This window comes from Apodemus sylvaticus, chromosome 3, assembly GCF_947179515.1.
Source record: "Apodemus sylvaticus chromosome 3, mApoSyl1.1, whole genome shotgun sequence".
NCBI classification, from domain to species: Eukaryota; Metazoa; Chordata; class Mammalia; order Rodentia; family Muridae; genus Apodemus; species Apodemus sylvaticus.
This window is the reverse complement of record NC_067474.1, coordinates 102,626,707-102,644,350: the sequence shown is the minus strand read 5'-3', so window position 1 is coordinate 102,644,350 and position 17,644 is coordinate 102,626,707. Positions and strand designations below refer to the sequence as shown.

The 17,644-nt window shown below is 41.7% G+C and overlaps 1 protein-coding gene across 1 annotated transcript in view; it reads right to left on the bottom strand.

Annotated features, from left to right (window-relative positions):
• Mtap (methylthioadenosine phosphorylase) overlaps positions 1-17,644 on the bottom strand; it is a 46,220-nt gene that overhangs the window by 21,607 nt on the left and 6,969 nt on the right. Inside the window, exons 2-4 of the mRNA XM_052176752.1 lie at positions 13,706-13,792; positions 9,662-9,720; positions 6,438-6,605 (exon numbers count right to left, since the gene is read on the bottom strand). Coding sequence (XP_052032712.1) covers positions 6,438-6,605; positions 9,662-9,720; positions 13,706-13,792 — 314 coding nt within the window. The remainder of the gene's footprint in view (positions 1-6,437; positions 6,606-9,661; positions 9,721-13,705; positions 13,793-17,644) is intronic.

The window sequence follows — 17,644 nt, the reverse complement described above, 5'->3', positions numbered from 1 at the left end:
CGCAAGGTTGAGTGAGCTCAGACCCGGAGAATCTCAGAGATCTGAGACCAGTAGAGGTGGAGCTGCTCCCAGTTCTGGAACCCGTAACCAGGACACCTAACTGAGGAACATGGGCGTGACACCTGGAGTTCTCCATGCTACTGAGGTATCTAGACAGCCCTGAGTCTTCAGCCAATGAGGTTCCCTTCCCTTCCTGGGTATTCCTTTTCCACTGAAGACATATAATCCCTGACTCACTCCAAATAAAGTGTATGTGTTTACATCCACCATCACATAAACCAGTAAGAACAAGCAAGGTCCTCCATCTCAGAGAGCTGCTTCATTACGGATCACTGTCTGTGCGGAAGGCCTACAACTAAAGCGTAGCCTGCGCCTAAGACTCCTGAGGAAGGCTATTTCCCCTCCAGCCTCTCTGGAACGCTTGGCTCTCGCTCCTAATCAGGCAGTATTCCACTCATTCAGAACTCTGCCTCCCCTCTCTGCTTAGCTCTCAGGGGCCCGGAGGAGAAAGGTAAACTGCTAGGCCCCATTCCTGACTCTCAGTGGAACACCAGCATGCCCAGGTACTCAGAGAAGAGACAAGGAACTATAGAATTTGTCCCAGACTCTGCTGTTTCCCCTTCCAGTATGGCAAAGAAAGACCCAGGCTACAGACCCCAGTTTTAGACTTCATTCTGCCTTCTCTAGCGTGCCAGTGGTGCAACACATAAGGATGGGAAACAGAACTCAAATTATAAATCCTGGATGCCATATAAGGTCCTTTTAAAATAGAAATGCCTAACAAGATTTCTGTTGGACCAAGGGAAAGTTCCGAGGGACTGTTAATGAGCATCAGGAAAAAAGAGAAGGGTATGGTGGGTATGCTGAAGACCAATGGCCTGGTGGACATAGAGCCTCTGGTGTTCCTGACTGACTCCCTCAAAATTCATCACATAGGACACAGTACAAATGAGAAGCTGGGTGTGCTTAGAGCAGAATCAGATGTTAAAAACAAGACTACCAGAAACAAGAAACAAGCTGGGGTAGCCATTCTAATATCAAAAAAAAAAAAAAAATCGACTTTAATCCTAAAGTTATCAAAAAAGATAAGGAAGGACACTTCATACTCATCAAAAGAAAAATCTACCAAGAAAAATTTCCAATTCTGAACATCTATGTTCCAAATGCAAGGGAACCCACAGTTATAAAAGAAACTTTACTTAAGCTCAAAACACACATTGCACCTCACACAATAACAGTGGAAGACTTCAACACTGCACTCTCATCATTGGATGGATCATGGAAACAGAAACTAAACAGAGAAATTGTCAAACTAACAGAAGTTATGAACAAATGGATTTAACAGATATCTATACATCATTTTATCCTAAAAGAAACGAATATACTTTTTTCTCAGCACCTCATGGTACCTTCTCCAAAATTGACCATATAATTGGGCACAAAACAAGCCTCAACAGATACAAGAAGATTGAAATAATCCCATGCATCCAATCAGATCACCACAGTCTGAGGCTGGTCTTCAATAACAACAAAAACAACAGAAAGCCCACATACACATGGAGGCTGAACAACATTCTACTCAATGATAACTTGGTCAAGGAAGAAATAAAGAAAGAAATTAAAGACTTTAGAATTCAATGAAAATGAAGCCACAACATACCCAAACTTATGTGACATAAGCAATGAAAACATTGCTAAGAGGAAACCTCATAGCTCTGAGTGCCTCCAAAAAGAAACTGGAGAGAGCATACACTAGCAGCTTGACAGCACATCTGAAAGCTCTAGAACAAAAAGAAGCAAATAAACCCAAGAGGAGTAGATGGCAGGAAATAATCAAACTCAGGGCTGAAATCAACCAAGTAGAAATGAAAAGAACCATACAAAGAATCAACAAAACCAGGAGCTGGTTCTTTGTGAAAATCAACAAGATAGATAAACCCTTAGACTAACCAGAGGGCACAGAGACAGTACCCAAATCAATAAAATCAGAAATGAAAAGGGAGACATAACAAAATATATCTTAAAATAATTATTCTGTCTGTTGAATATTAACAGTTGAAAGTATTAAAATTATGTTCTACAAACATCATGGAAATATTATTGATAATTTTTCTCACTATGCTTGAAACATTGTCTTAATGTTTAGCTTCAAAGAGTTTTTGCTAATTTGAAATTTTTAAAATATACTTACTGATAAAATAATTTCTTTCCTAGAAACACTGATAATCTTTTTTAAGTAAACTGATTGTTAGACAAGGTACAGATAGATGATTCGTTTTACTCTCTCAATATGTCAGGTGGTATCATATAAAGGCTTTTGAATATATTTCTTAATGAATCATTTTTACTATTTTATGATTTTACTATGCTTAACTCCCAGTAAATATTTTGTATGTTTTGAAACAATTTAGTATTCAACATTAGATACAGGATCCTCAGTTATGAATAGTATTAATAATTAATATATTAATATTAAAATGATATATTAATTATATCAATAATATATTCAATATTTCATTAATAAAAATGATATATTCAGGGTATGAAAGGATATGAATATAAAAACTGAACAAAGTTTCTATGTATTATGTGATTCTCAAAATACTTTTTATTATTAATATGTTTGATGTATAAAATGCATTTAAATAAAAATTTAAGAAAAAAAAAGAAAGGCAAAATATAATCAAATATCTTTGATGGCTTGAAGGGAACTGGATACAGTTAAATGCTCTGGTGTGTTAAAAAAATAAAGAAATAATAACAACAACAAACCAATGCCCAGTTTAACCTGATTCTGTTTCCAGTGGTCTAACCACTTGTGGTTCTTCTGGCAATCAGAACTTTCTACAAGGCAGAAGAAATACTCATCCAACTGAAGACAGCAGGAAGCTGTCACTATGAAGATCGACTGGGTATATTAAGATTTATATGCCGCCTTCTGAATATGAATGGTATGAATCTGTTTTCAATCTTTGGTCTATGACAAGCATCTCACAAGTATCGTGCCACGTAAGCCTTAGAGGGCACTGATTGGGCGTCCCTTCAGAAGCATTTCATTTCTGCTCTAGTAATAAAACACACAGCCTTGGAAGAGACCAACAGGACGGCAGTCCTCGTCGGGAAATGAGGTCATTATTTTCCAACAATCTTTTCTTTTTCCCTGACCTACAGAGTCAAAGGGGAGTCCCGAGTTTGAGTGTCCTTGGAAAAGCAGAATGGCAGGCAAGCCAGAGTGTCCTTGGGTTGTATAATCAGTCCAGGTACCTCTCAGAATTGGAGGAGATGCTTTAGGTATTTATCATTTATTAACATTTTATTGATTCTTTGTATATTTCATATCATGTACCCCAATCTCACTCATTTCCCATCCCTTTGTATCTGCCCTCCACCTTTGCAACCTCCCCACCAAAAGACAGAATAAAAAATGTTATCATGGAAGCTGTGGAATATAACATCGTGTCACACAGTATACCTGTTTGTCCACACATCTTTACTTGCAAATGTTTACTACAATGAGTCTGGTTTCAGGCCTCTGGGTTTTATACACCATCAATACTAGATCCTCACTGGCTCTCCTCCTGAATACCCTGTGTCATGGAGATCCTTGTATGCTTTAGATCTGTAGGACCAGCACGCTCCAGCAGTTCAGAGATGGGCTAGGTACTGGGTGGACGAACTTAAGCCCTGGATCGAGACCTGGGTTGTGTGTGAGTTGGTCAGGCTGCCTGGTAGGAGGAAGGGAGGGTCTTCCAAAGAAGGGAAGACCATGGGAACCCCAAGCATGGAATCTAGCATCCCTCAGGAGTACAGTGTAAAGGCAGGCCGCCTGTGCTCGGCACAGCCAGGCAGCACTGAGAAGGAGTCTCCAGCACTTCTCAGCATGTTTACAGATGCAGCAATGGGAAACAACCTAAGTGGGGGCTGCTGTTTTATGTTACTGTCGGGCACATCAAAACCCCCTTCATTTTATACAAGTTCCTATACTCTTTCCATCTGGCTTAGCAGGTAGCCAACCCCCGAAGCATGTACAGGCCCAGGAAACTGGCTGTGACTTGTGTAAGTTTATAGACATACAAACTTAATATCTATAATTTCAATTGCTAATATGTGCCCAATATGAGTCAAGACTTCATGATAAATTATATATTCCCTGATGTGATCATCTGCATGCACTGGGAAGTAGAACAAACTTCTTTTCAAAAACAGTGTTGGGTCTCCGAGACATGAGATGAACTGTGGAAAGGCTCACATGTGGATGAAGGCACACCCTAGTGTGGTCAGGACTGGCAAAACACTCAATACCTGCTCCTGCTCAGTGCAGGATGCCTTGGTTTGGTCATCATCCTCACACACGGAAGCTCAGCGATGCTTACAGGCACTGGTCTGTCATGCGCATAGGAACACTGACAGGGTACCTTGAAAGTGACGGGCAACTGTCTGAGCAGCCACTTGTGACAAGCCAGAAGAAGTGCAGTCAACCTCCTAAGGGTCACATACCAAGCTCACTGGCATGAATAGAGCTCTGCTTCTTTAACGGCCATAACTCGGTCACTTTATAGCTAATGCTTGCAAGCAAGGTAGAACTGGCTCCGCCTCCATAACTCCCACCCCAATCTGACTTGCTGGACTGGCTCTAAGAAGTTCCCACTTCCCCTTCACCTGCAAACCTGGAAAGACTCCCACATCTTCAGCAAGGAGTATATGACCTTTTCCTTCAATTTCCTTTATTGTGTCCAACCTCACCCTGAGCTACTGACCTTTTTCTCAGACAGGGTCTCACTATGTAGCCCTGGTTAGTCTCAACTTAACAGCAGCCGCGGTTAACCTCTCAGCTGCTGGTATTAAAGGTGTGTCGCACTACTCTCTTTCCCTTATACTTTCATATTCCTAAATTTTACCTTCCTACTATGCCCTACAGTTCTTTCTTTCACTATAGATATACCTATCTGTGGTTTTGTTTCTAGTGACAGGGTTTCTCTGTGTAGCCCTGGCTGTCCAGGTACTTGCTCTGTAGATCAAGCTGGCCTTCGAATTCACAGATCTACCTGCCTCTGCTTCCAGAATGCTGGGATTAAGGTGAGTGTCATCACTGCCCGGCAGTGTATCTTTATCTCATTCAAGTGCTTTGATTTTTCTCCACTGAATCAAAGTAGAGAGGCCTATTCACGGGGAACGGCCCCTAACAAGTGGACATGCCTTTCCCAGCGGACAACAAACACTAAATAGATAAGAAAGACAGCAGTCGTGTGACAAGATGAACCTGGAGGAATTTCTTGAAGTGAATTAAATAAGCGAGACACAGAAAAACAGCAGCAGGAACTCACACGTACGATCTGAAACGTGCAGGCAGAAGCAGAGGATAATATGGTATTTACCAGAAGCTCACAGCGGGGAAACAATCTATGAAGGAAATATAATGACTGAGAATACATATGCAGGCAGCATCGAGGGTACTAAAATTCACAGCACACTCATTTCACAGACAGGTCCAGACACGGAAATAGCAGGAGTGTGAAGTTTCATCAGCAGACATATTCCAGGCTCCTAACCTCCTAAAAACACCAATAAAGACACCTCAGAGCTAATCATACTACAGATGAGACAGACTATAGAGGGACTCCAGGACATTCATTCTAATGTGCTGAGGACTGCACAAGAAACCACATTTCAAGCCACAGAGCATCTGTTCCCCAAATACCGAGAAAGTGAAATAATTCTTTGTATCTTATCAACCCACAATGGAACAAATATTAGAAGCCAACAAGAGAAAACACAGACATTTTAGACACACAGAGAGGGAACAACGTACTTTTCAACAACCAGTGATGCCTACTCACAGGTACAGAAAATGTAACACGTTGACAACAGAAATGAGTCAACCATAAAAAGACAACAGCTGTTCACAGCCGTACGAACAGACCTGGAGGAATGCTGTGAGGTGAAGTGCAAAGACAATACGGGAACTCATTATGGGATCAAAAACAGATCCAGAAGCTTCAGAGAAACTGGCATTTACCAGAAGCTTCAGAGATAATTGGCCAAAGGACATTGAATTTTAGTTGAGCAGAAAGAGTACATTTTTGAAATCTCCTGTGAGGCATGGTGATGTGATGTATCTTTTATATAGTGAAAAATCAATGTTTGCATCCAAGCTAATTTGTGAGGTGTATATGTGAAGTGATACATGATCATTACATGGTGATATATATATCTATATATCTATCTATCTATATCTATCTATACATATGTAATGTCCTCATATAGCAATTACATTCATCAATATATAATTACTATCTGCCAGTTTAGTAAAAACAACAAAACCTACAGTGAAAAGCATAAAGTGGTCCCGTGTCCCGCTCCCTCCCCTCTCCCCGTGTCCCCCACACATCTTCTCTCAGAGCTGAAAAGGCAGAGCTACAAGGCCACAGAGCACTTACCTGTCAATGAACTGATCGATAATGACCATGTCACCAGGCTGGATCTCCTCTCTCAAGGACCCGCAAGCTGTGGTCACGATGATGTGTGTACAGCCCTCTTCCTTCAAGGCCCAGATGTTCGCCTGGTAGTTGACTTTGGAAGGCATGATGGTGTGTTGTCTGCCGTGTCTGAGGGAGGAGACGGACGTGGAATAGCCACCATCAGAGCGGGGATCTTTAACAGTTACAAAGAAACAGCAAAACCAAGTTCCTGGTGGACACCTCCAAACCCTTCTGCGTGATGACTGCTGATAACTGAATCAAAGTTCATTGCATTTTATCTTATTTATTTGTTTGTTTGTTTAGGAGACAGCTTTTTCATGACCACTGTTCTGGGCTTAACTGAATCAAAGCTCTTTGCTTTTCATTTTAATTAATTAATTAATTTTGGAGACAGGATTTTCTGTGTAGCCCTGGTTTCCCTGGAACTTAGAGACCTACCTGCTCCTGCCTCCCGAGCGTTGGGATTAAAAGTGCAGACTATCACTGCCCATCTCTGAACTGCAGATCTAACTTTGACCTGGACCAGAGGTTATGACTGTACTTGGGAGTCAGGGTTCTTTAGTTTTTGTTGTTGTTGTTGTTGTTAAAGAAAAACTTATTTTGATTAATTTCTCAATATATTACTCAATATACTGTCATTTTTTAATGACAAAAATTTGCTGTTCCACTGAAACCCGATGATGTTCCAGTGAGCTACTACCCTCCTCAAGACAGTAAAATACTATGCAAGAAAAATAAAGCACAACTTTCCAGAAGCGTGGTAACTAAAACCATAGGCGCGGGAGGCCTGCAGTTTTTATGTTAAATGGAGAATAAGGCATGAACAGCAAATGTAGCACTGTATGTACTGTGATAACTGGACAAAAAGGGTTTTTTAAATATAATTATAGAAAAGGAACCAATATTTTAGTTAAAGAATTTAAAAATTATTTCTGTAGATAAAAATGCAATGAATGCTTATCCAAAAGTGTTTATACAGACATATTATAAAACACGTTTTTTATCTAATTGTTTCTCAATTAAATCTAGGTCCAAACCTATAGGGTAACATAAAGTATTTCTTCTGTTAAGACTGGCCATCTCAGTTTCCAATTTCCATTAAGTTTTCCAAATATAATTACCTGACATCTTTTTTTAATAGCTACAAATCAAGTAAGCACTACTTTTTCAAGGGGTTTACAGGTTAAATGCCATTTCATTACGATGGGATGCATAACACGCCTATGACAACCCTATACAGAATTATTACTATTGGTGGTGGCTGCGGCAGCTCACACCATTAATGTCAGCACTCGGAGGCAAAGGCAGGTGGATCTTGCGTTTGAAGTCAGCTTGCTTTATAGAAAGAGTTCTAGGACAGCCAGGGCAACAGAGAGAAACTGTCTCAAAAAACAAAACAACAACAACAACAACAAAAAAAAACCAACAAAAAAACCCCCACACCAATCAAAACAAAAAGACCCAAACAAAAAGAAACAAAAAAGGAATTGTTACTAAACATCTAGAAAAGGGCTACGAGATTCCCCACAGCCCCCAGAGGAACCGCTCCCTGACCTCAGAGTTCTAGCTACAGGAACTTCGAGGAAGCACTTCATGTTTTTGTAGGCCTCTTAATCCAGGCTCGATGACCCCTTTGCTTCCACACTTAATCTCACCCAGCCCCTGACCCTCGACATCTTAGCACCCAGAACAAGAAGTATATGCGTCTACACAGCACACCACACTAATGGTCCCTCTGTGTTTCCCTGGTGCCCACCTCTACAATACAATCAGCCCAAGGGCATTGCCCTTGCCTGTCTTCCTCAGTAGCACCCGCCATGTAAATATCGCTCTGCTGGACAAACTTGTGCATTTGGTTAAAATTATCTGAGCACCTGAAACACAACCGTGAGCCTGAGAAGCCACACCCACTTAGGAGACTCAAGTCAACAGCTGCAAACTGCTCAATTTTTAAAATTAATTTTAGGGGGCTGGGGAGATGGCTCAGTGGTTAAGAGCACTGGCTGCTTTCCCAGAGGACCCAAGTTCAATTCCCAGTACCCACATGGCAGCTCACAACTGTCTGTAATACCTGTTCCAGAAGATCAAACATCCTCAAACAGACATACATGCAGGCAAGATAGTAATATGTATAAGTAAAAATTAAAATATTTAAAACTCACATTGGTTACATGATATTTTAATGTTCTTATGAGCAATATTTTATAAAGATGCCAAGACTATCTAGGCCTCCTGAAAAACTAACATATGTGATGTCCTACAGAGGTAACTTCATCACGAATTCATTTCTTTATGTCGATAAGACAGAAATAACACTGACAGCAAGTAACATAAGCCTTTGTTCAATGTGTGAAATGTTTGTTTATAATTTACATATTTACTCAGTATTGTGTACTTTAAACAATTGTTTCTTCCCTGAGCTTGAAAAAGTGAGGCAGTTCCCTAGTAATGACTACAGACCAAAGAAGGAGACTTGTCTGAAATCCACAGGAGGGGATGATTACAACTACATTTTAGTTTTGCTAGCTCTACGTCACTGTTGTGGACAAAGCTTTGAAAAGTCCCCTTCCCAGGTCTTCCGTAATAAAATCCACACAGCTAAGTGTGGGTTGGCCTGAGACTTGTTTCCCACCACTAGATCATGCCACCCTTCTAGAAGGCACCACCTACGACATGCTTGAGAGAGTCTGCCTGCAGGCTACATGCGATCAGGGGAGTTCCTAATGACTGTGCACCCCAGCAGCTCTGTTTAGGGAGTGAGTAGATAAGCACTAGTGACCCATATTAGTTCAGGGACCCCAAACCTCCCCTCCACAGAAATACAACTACTCCTAAACAAGGATCTATCATGGACACCTTATTATCTGATTATGGGAAGAGAGAAAATCATCAAAGGAAATTGTTTTGTCGTTAGGACAGTAACTGAAACTTCGGTGTCAGTCAACTGACTATTTTACAAAACTGAGGCGGGGATCGATACCTCTGATTTTCTAAATATTTGCAATCTGAACTTTATCTTAGGGCCTCATGTAGTAAGTAGAGTTCTGACTCTACAAACATATAACTCACACCTACATTATTATTACCTGTTCCCAGACTTTAAGTTAAATTTAAATTCTCCCGACGTAGTAATGTTTAAAAATAAAAAAAACAAAACAAAAACCCAACTTAAAATACTTTACCTTGCAAGAAGCACACAATCAACGTTCTTTATCTTCCCCAAAATCAAAGCATCAGATGGCTGCACGCAATGCAAAACAAACAGTTACAACTCAGTAATATTAAAACGTGCAGACAGTTCTTACAAGTTGGAATCGTTTGAACCACAACAGATTGGTGAAAACTTGGAGTTGGAAGATTCAGCACAGGGAAAGGAGTTTAGATTTTTAATGAGCAACATCATGGCCAATCAGTACTGACTGAGCTCTCTGCTATCGTGGACCCAGCAGGCTCTGAAGGCCGCAAGCGCCCCAGGAGACTTTTACATGTGTCAATGGCATTTGTATGATTCAAGAATTGGTGTGAGAGTCGAGGGCTGAGGGGTTAAGAAAACACTGTGGGGGGCACCAAGAACTCGGTGACAGAACCGACTGCTTGCGATAGCCAGGCCTGAGTCGGCCACTTAAAGTGTCACAGGGAAAACACGGAGAACCAAGGTCAGTAAGAAAGTCCGAGGCTACGAGCAAAATGAGAACAGACTTAGAAGAACCCAGGTCAGGTAAAGAAAGACCTTAGCTGGGAAGGAGGGCGTGGCCGGTTGCAAGCTCTTGTCGGAGGGTCAGAGGAATGTCAGTGACTGGAAGAGGCGATGTGGAATTAGGAATGTGGATACCCTACTCACACAGCCTCAGCAGGATAGTATCTGGCTCATTTGGGTCAGAAAATGTCACTTCGTACTGACTCATCATCTAGTCAGCCTATCTGGCAGCTGGTCGGTCGGTCACCAGTCCATGGTGTGACTCTAAATTAGAAACAGGTTTGAATGGAAAATGAACATCTTGACTTCTAGAAGGGCAAACCAAGAAGTCACATGTGTGTTCAAGATCATGTATGTCACCAGTCTCCTGTAGCCTGATGGACATCTCGGCTGAGGAAATCCAGTGCTAGGACCCCTGGCCACAAAAAAACCCAACAGTTACTCTCGATTAAAAAAAAAATACAAAAGAATATACCTTCTTAGCACCTCAGGGAACATTCTCCAATATTGATTATATACTTGGTTGCAAAGCATGTTTCAACAGATAGAAGGAAAGTGAAATAGCCCCAGTATTTCATCAGACCACCATGGATTAAAGCCGGGTTTCAACAGAAAGCCTACACACTCATGGAACTGAACAACTCTCTCCTCAGTGAGCACTGGGTCAAAGAAATAAAGAAATTTAAAACTTTAAATTTTAAATTTAAATTAAAAACTTTCTAGAATTCAACAAAAATGAATGCACAACATACCCAAATGGATGAAAACACTGCTAGGAGGAAATAACTGAGTGCCTTCATAAAGGGTTTAGTGAGATCGCATACCAGCAGCTTAACAGCACACATGAAAGCTCTGGAACAAAGAAGCAAACACACCCAAGAGGAGACTGCAGGAAATGATCAAACTTTGGGCTGAAATAAATAAAATAGAAACAAAGAGAACAATACAAAGAATCAATGAAACTAAGAACTGGTTCTTTGAGAAAATCTAACTAAAAGGCAGAGAGAGAGAATATCCAAATTAAGGAAACCAGAAAAAAAAAAAGGTGGTTATAATAATAGACACCAAGGAAATCCAAAGAATCATTAGGTCTTCATAGCAGCCTTATTTATAAGAACCCAGATGTCCCTCAATGGAGGAATGGATACAGAAAATGTGGTATATTTACACAATGGAATTCTACTCAGCAATTAAAAACAATGAATTCATGAAATTCTTAGGTAAATGGTTGGATCTGGAAAATATCATCCTAAGTGAGGTAACCCATTCACAAAAGAACACACATGGAATGCAGTCACTGATAAGTGGATATTAGCCCCAAAGCTCAGAATACCCAAGACACAATTAACATATCAAATCATTCCCAAGAAGAAGGAAGGAGAGGGCCCTGGTCCTGGAAAGGCTTGATGCAGCACTGTAGGGGAGTACCAGGACGGAGAATTGGGAGGGAGTTGATTGGGGAACAGGTGGAAGTAAGAGGTCTTATGGGACTTATGGGGAGGGGGGAACCGGGAAAGGGAAAATCATTTGGAACGCAAACAAAGAATATAGAAAATAATAAAAAAGAATATAGAAAAAAAAGACAAAATGGCAGCCTACCGAGTGGGAAAAGATTTTTAACCAACCCCACACAAACAGAGGCCTGATATCCAAAATATATAGAGAACTTAAGAAACTAGATACCGGGGAAGTGGGAAGGGGTGGGTGGGAGGACAGGGGGAGAGAAGGGGGCTTATGGGACTTTAGGGGAGTGGGGGGCTAGAAAAGGGGAAATCATTTGAAATGTAAATAAAAAATATATCGAATAAAAAAAAAAAGAAAAACAAAAGTAAAAACATTCTTGCCTAGCATGGAAAGACCCTGGATTCAATCTCAGGTGGCAGAAATAAGCAAAATGAAGCCAGATAGGAGTGTAGCTCAGTCTACACAGTGCTTGCTTAGCATGCTCAAAGGCCTGAGTTCAAGTACCAAGGAGTGACTCATTTAAATGTTTAAGCTATAAAGTGCTTTTATTTCTTGTATACAAAAAAAAAAAAATCGGAAATTCGGAAAAAAAAAGAAAGAAACTAGATACCAACAAACCAATTAACCCAATTAAGAAAAGGGGTACAAAGCTAATTGGAATTCTCAACAGAGCATGTTCAAAGCAGTTTTATTTGTAATAGCCAGAAACCTGAAATAACCTAGATATCTCTCAACTGAAGAATGGATACAGAAAATGTGGTACATTTATACAATGGAATACTGCTCAGCTATTAAAAACAAAGACAGCATGAAATCTGCATGCAAATGGATGGAACTTGAGAATATCACCCTGAGTGAGGTGACCCAGATTCAGAAAGACAAACATGGTATGTATCCACTTATAAGTGGGTATTAGTCATCAAGTACAGGATAACCATGCTACAAATCGTAGACCCACAAAAGGTAAGTAACAAGAACGGCCCAAGAAGATCACACTTGAATCTTACTGAGAAGGGGGAAATAGATTAGGCATGGTGGGAGGTATAGAAGGAGTGGACTGTGGAGGGAGGAGGGAGGGATGGGAACAGGAGGACCATGTGGAGGGAGACGGAGGGAGCACTGGGAGAGACAACTGGATTAGGGGTGGTATCTCTGGAATGAGCTAGAAACCTAGGACAACGAAAACTCCCAGGAATCTGGGAGGGTGACCCTGGCTAAGGTTTCCTAGCAATGGGCGATTGGAACCCAAACCAGCCATCTTCTGTAACAGGTAAGACTTCCAATACAGGGACTGGGACACCAAACCAGTCACAAAACCTTAGACCCACAATTTTTCCTGCCCACAGGACATGCAGGGGTAAGGGAAGGGGCAGTCCATGACTGGCCCAGCTTGAGACCCACACCATGAGAGGGAACCCCCTCCTGACAGTATTATTTAGATCCTGCTATATTGTCAGAAAGGAACCTAAAATGTTATAGAAGGGGTGTAATGCAGCAGCTGCTAGGAGCTAATGTAGAGACCCAGAGCCAAACACCGAATAGAGATTGGGGCATCCTGTGGAAGACCGGGGAGGATTTAGGGAGCCAGAGAGGTCAAGGACACCACCAGAAAACCCACAGACTCTAACCTGGGCCCACGGGGCTCACAGAAACCGAAGTGCCAACCAGAGAGCTCGCAGCTCGGGATGGCCCCAGGCCCTCTGCCCTTGTGCAGCAGTTGCGCAGCTGAATTTTCCTACAGGCTATCTGACGACACTGCCTTCAGGTCCCTTTCTCTAACCGGGCTGCCCCGTCGAGCCTCAGTGGAAGAGGATACACCTAGCTCCGGCCTGACGTGCAGGGGCTGGGTGGGTGATGAGTATGGAACCCCACCCTTCTCTGTGGAGGAGAGTGGACAGGGGGATGGGGGCGGGGCCGGGGTAAAAGAGAGGGACTGGACCAGAGGAGGGAGAGGATGTAAAGTGAGCAAACAACTTAGTAAAAAGCAAAAGCAAAACAAAACAAAAAGCCAAGCTGGTAATAAGCATCGGCACAGGCAGCACTCGTCAGCCGGGCACTAACTAACCTTGCCGAATGGCGTATCCACATATTTTTCAGTTCTTCCTTCTAAAATTTCAGGATCATCCAAGCCTGTTCCACCAATTATTCCAATCTAGGGAAGAAAAGAGAAGAAAGACAACTATCATATCTGGTCATGCTTTATTTTAAGCAAAGACTAACCATATCTACAGGCCCATTCCCATTCCTACCAATCCCTGAACAGAAGGAAGCAACTCTGAAAATTACTGAAGAAAGGCAAACATGCAACGGCCTTTTAGTAAAAAGAATAAAAGCAAAAAAAACCCAAACAAAACAATAAAACATGATGGTCTTCTCTATTCTTGAAATAGCCAAATCATAGCCCACTGTTTCCAATCATACCACATTTATTCCCAATTAAATTACAAATAAATAGAATGCGACTTTTAGGTTAGAAATCGAGTCCTAAATTTGTAAAAAGGTCTTTCTGATCAAGGTTGCGTCTCTACCACATTTACTATGGAGTAAAGAAAGCTTGATATATAAACCTAGGCCTATTTCTTTGATAATTGTTTCTTTTTATTATACCATGATATAAAATAAGAAATTTTCTTTTTATGCCACTATAACCATCCGGAAGGGAATACAGATTAAAGATGAGTGACCGGACAAGCTCATACTAACATATATGTTTACTAAATCAAAGTGCTGTTCATATGTATGCATAGATAGCAGATGGTATTTCATACAGTGTATAATTCAAATATTTATTTGAAGTAGTTTTAACTATTAAATTCAAGCATCTTTTTTTCAGTTTCCTGGAACTTCTTGGAAATCCATGTTCTTGGAAAAGGTGGAGAAAGAAACCTTTGAGTTCGTCTGGAGGAGAGATGGCTCAACAGTTAAGATCACTCTCAGCAACCGTCCACACCCCAGTTCCAGGAGATCCGACACCTTCTTTTGGCTGCTGATGGCAATGGGCATATGTGGTGCACAGACACATGCAGACAAAACACCAATGCACATAAAATAAAAATAGATGAACCTTTCAAAAACAATTGAGCTGATCTAACAAAGTCTAAGAAAACAAACAAAAACAATTACAAAGACAAATATTAACGTCTTAACATTAAAAAAAAACTAAGAAACCTTACTACTACGAAAGTTTTTCCTGTGTTGACTCTCCCTAAAGAAGACAGGACTCAAACAAGCAGGCCATAACATGGGACTTTGGGGAGAAACCTCATAGAAAACGACCCAGCACTTTTTACAACAAAAAGGTGTAAAGGTGTCACTGAATAATATTTTTGCAAAATAAAATAGAAGTTTCTGACTCGACAGAGTAAAGTTCCAAAACAAAGCATTTGTGAGATTTTGCTGTAGAATGGTGGATTTACACTTCCTGCTGGCTAAAACAGTTGACATTGGTGCCACCTCGTGGTACATTATTGAAATTACAGCAGATGTATTTTTTTATCAACTAAATGGGAAAGACTGACCAATCAGTACATTGGTGTTTTCAAGTCAACAACAGTTATTTGTTCAATAATAAGATCAACAAATCTATAAAATCACTCTGTTTTACAAAATCCTAGCGCTTCTTCTGGCATGGCTTCCCCATTGTATCTTTCATGTATCTGGCTACAGACTGTCCGGCCCATGTCCTCACACTGGGCACAAGAAAGAGCAACACGAACCTACCATCACTTGACTTATTGGGAATTTAGCTACTGGGCTTGGTTATCTTCCAAAATATAGGGAGCCTGTGGCCAGCCTGAGCTACAAACATGAAAACAAAAGTCAAAAGTCAAACAAATTAAAAACTTCAAACTTTTTATTTATGAGCACTTTGCTCAGTCATTTCAAGATGTTCCCTAGGCTACACGATCTCAGATTTTGAGTCAACACTGAGATTTCGGGTTTGAATACAAACAGATCTCACCTTGTTTCAGAATCACTCTCAGGATGCAGCTAGTACAGTACGAAAGCAGCAACCGGAACAGGCTAGCTCCTGAAGCCCGTACTCCCGTATCTGCCAGCTTTAACTTCCGTTCAGTATCTCAGCCCTCAGAGAGGAGTAGATAGTACTCTTCACGGAAGCAAACTGACCAGGATGACCACAGCTGTCTACAAAGCCCACCCGGTCATCCAGCGGGCTCATACTGTTAATGGAAACTCGCACCTACACCTAAACCTACACCTGCTACTGGAAACCGGAGCCCCAACTGAACCCTGGACTGTCAATCCAGGGAACGGGCCTTGCGGATGGAGGCCTGCAATGCCAATACGTGGCCAACATCACCACCTGCTGGTGGTACACGCGAAGTACAGCTGGATGAAGCTCCCAAGCTCTTCACCCTAGGTTAGTGCTGAGTGCTTCAGGGGCCGCACCCTATCTGACTTTCACAGACACTCTTACGCAGGCCCTACAGCATAATTCCTGCTGTACAAAAAGAGCAGCAACACGTTTTCCAGCTTGAGCACCACGTGCCAACTCCCAACATCCTCTAGGGTCTTCCAGGAGCTGAAAGTCTACTAGGAAGAGTCACTGTTTCTACGATACAAAGAGACTGACCCTTGGTCAAGACAAGCTTTTGCTCAAGGTGACGGAATACACTATACAGAGAATATGGGAGCTGGGTGAGCATCTAAGGTAGTAGGTCTCAACTGTCCCAATGTTGTGACCCTTTAATGCAGTTCCTGACCTGTGACCACCAACCATAAAATTATTTGTTATTTTATAATTAGTTTTGATGTTATAAAACTTAATGTAAATATCTGATACGCAGGACCCAAAGTGGTGGTGACCCACAGGTTGAGAGCCACGACCGAGGACACTACTGACATAACTGCCATCCATACTTAGGAGGCAGGAAGACCTGGCCAGATCCCACATCCAGGTGACTCCAGAATGCCTAAAAATGGGGTGAAAGGCTGACACAGAACTCATGGCTCAACTCTGCACATCCAGGAAGTAAGTCTTCACTACACAAAACAAGGTTTCTGAAAGACGGACATGTTTAATTGCTCATAATTGTTCCCAATTTCCCACTGGTCACCTCAAAAAGAATGTCCGTGACACTGTACCTTAGAGCTACTTTCTCTGAAACAGGAGATGTTACCTACCGGTCTGTCTTGAGGTACCCTGTGCACTTCCCCTGGTACCTCAAAACCAGGACATTGCCTACCTCGCCTGGGCTCAGACTAGCCTCCCGGATGTACATTCAAAATACCAAAGGCAGAACAGCTGAGATTAACTCCTGTCAGGAAGATGGACAGCTTTTGAGCATGTCAAGTTCAAGATGAGGAAAGACAGCTTGGGGGGGGGGGGGTCTGGGATTTCAGTCCTTCAGTTCCAGTTACCACCAAACAAATATGGAGGTGCTATGTGTGTGGTCTTATAGGAGCCCACTGAAAATAGAAAGTCCAGATTTATGGGGATCAAGAGGTCACATGCTTAAGCCTGGAAGGTCTGTACAAAACCTGCAATAGGAACTAAACAACATATGCCCAAAGTAAGTATATAAGCCCATATACAGTTTGTATATGCTTGGCCCAGAGAGTGGCACTATTAGAAGATGTGGCCCTGTTGGAGTAGCTGTGTCACTGTGGATGTGGGCTTTAAGACCCTCATTCTAGCTGCCTGGAAGTGAGTATTCTGCTAGCAGCCTTCAGCTGAAGATGTAGAACTCTCAGCTCCTCCTGCACCATGCCTGCTTGGATGCTGCCATGTTCCTGCCTTGATGATAATGGACTGAACCTCTGAACCTGTAAGCCAGCCCCAATTAAATGTTGCCCTTATAAGAATTGCCTTGGTTGTAATGTCTGTTCACAGCAGTAAAACCAGTAAAAGGTAGTAAGCTTTCTCCACAGGGAATGCCTATGGGCCAAACTGTGCCCCAGTCCAAACCTATCGTGATGCTCGGTACCTGAGTGTATTTGGAGACAAGGTTGAACAAAAAAAAAAAAAAAAATAGTGCACTTA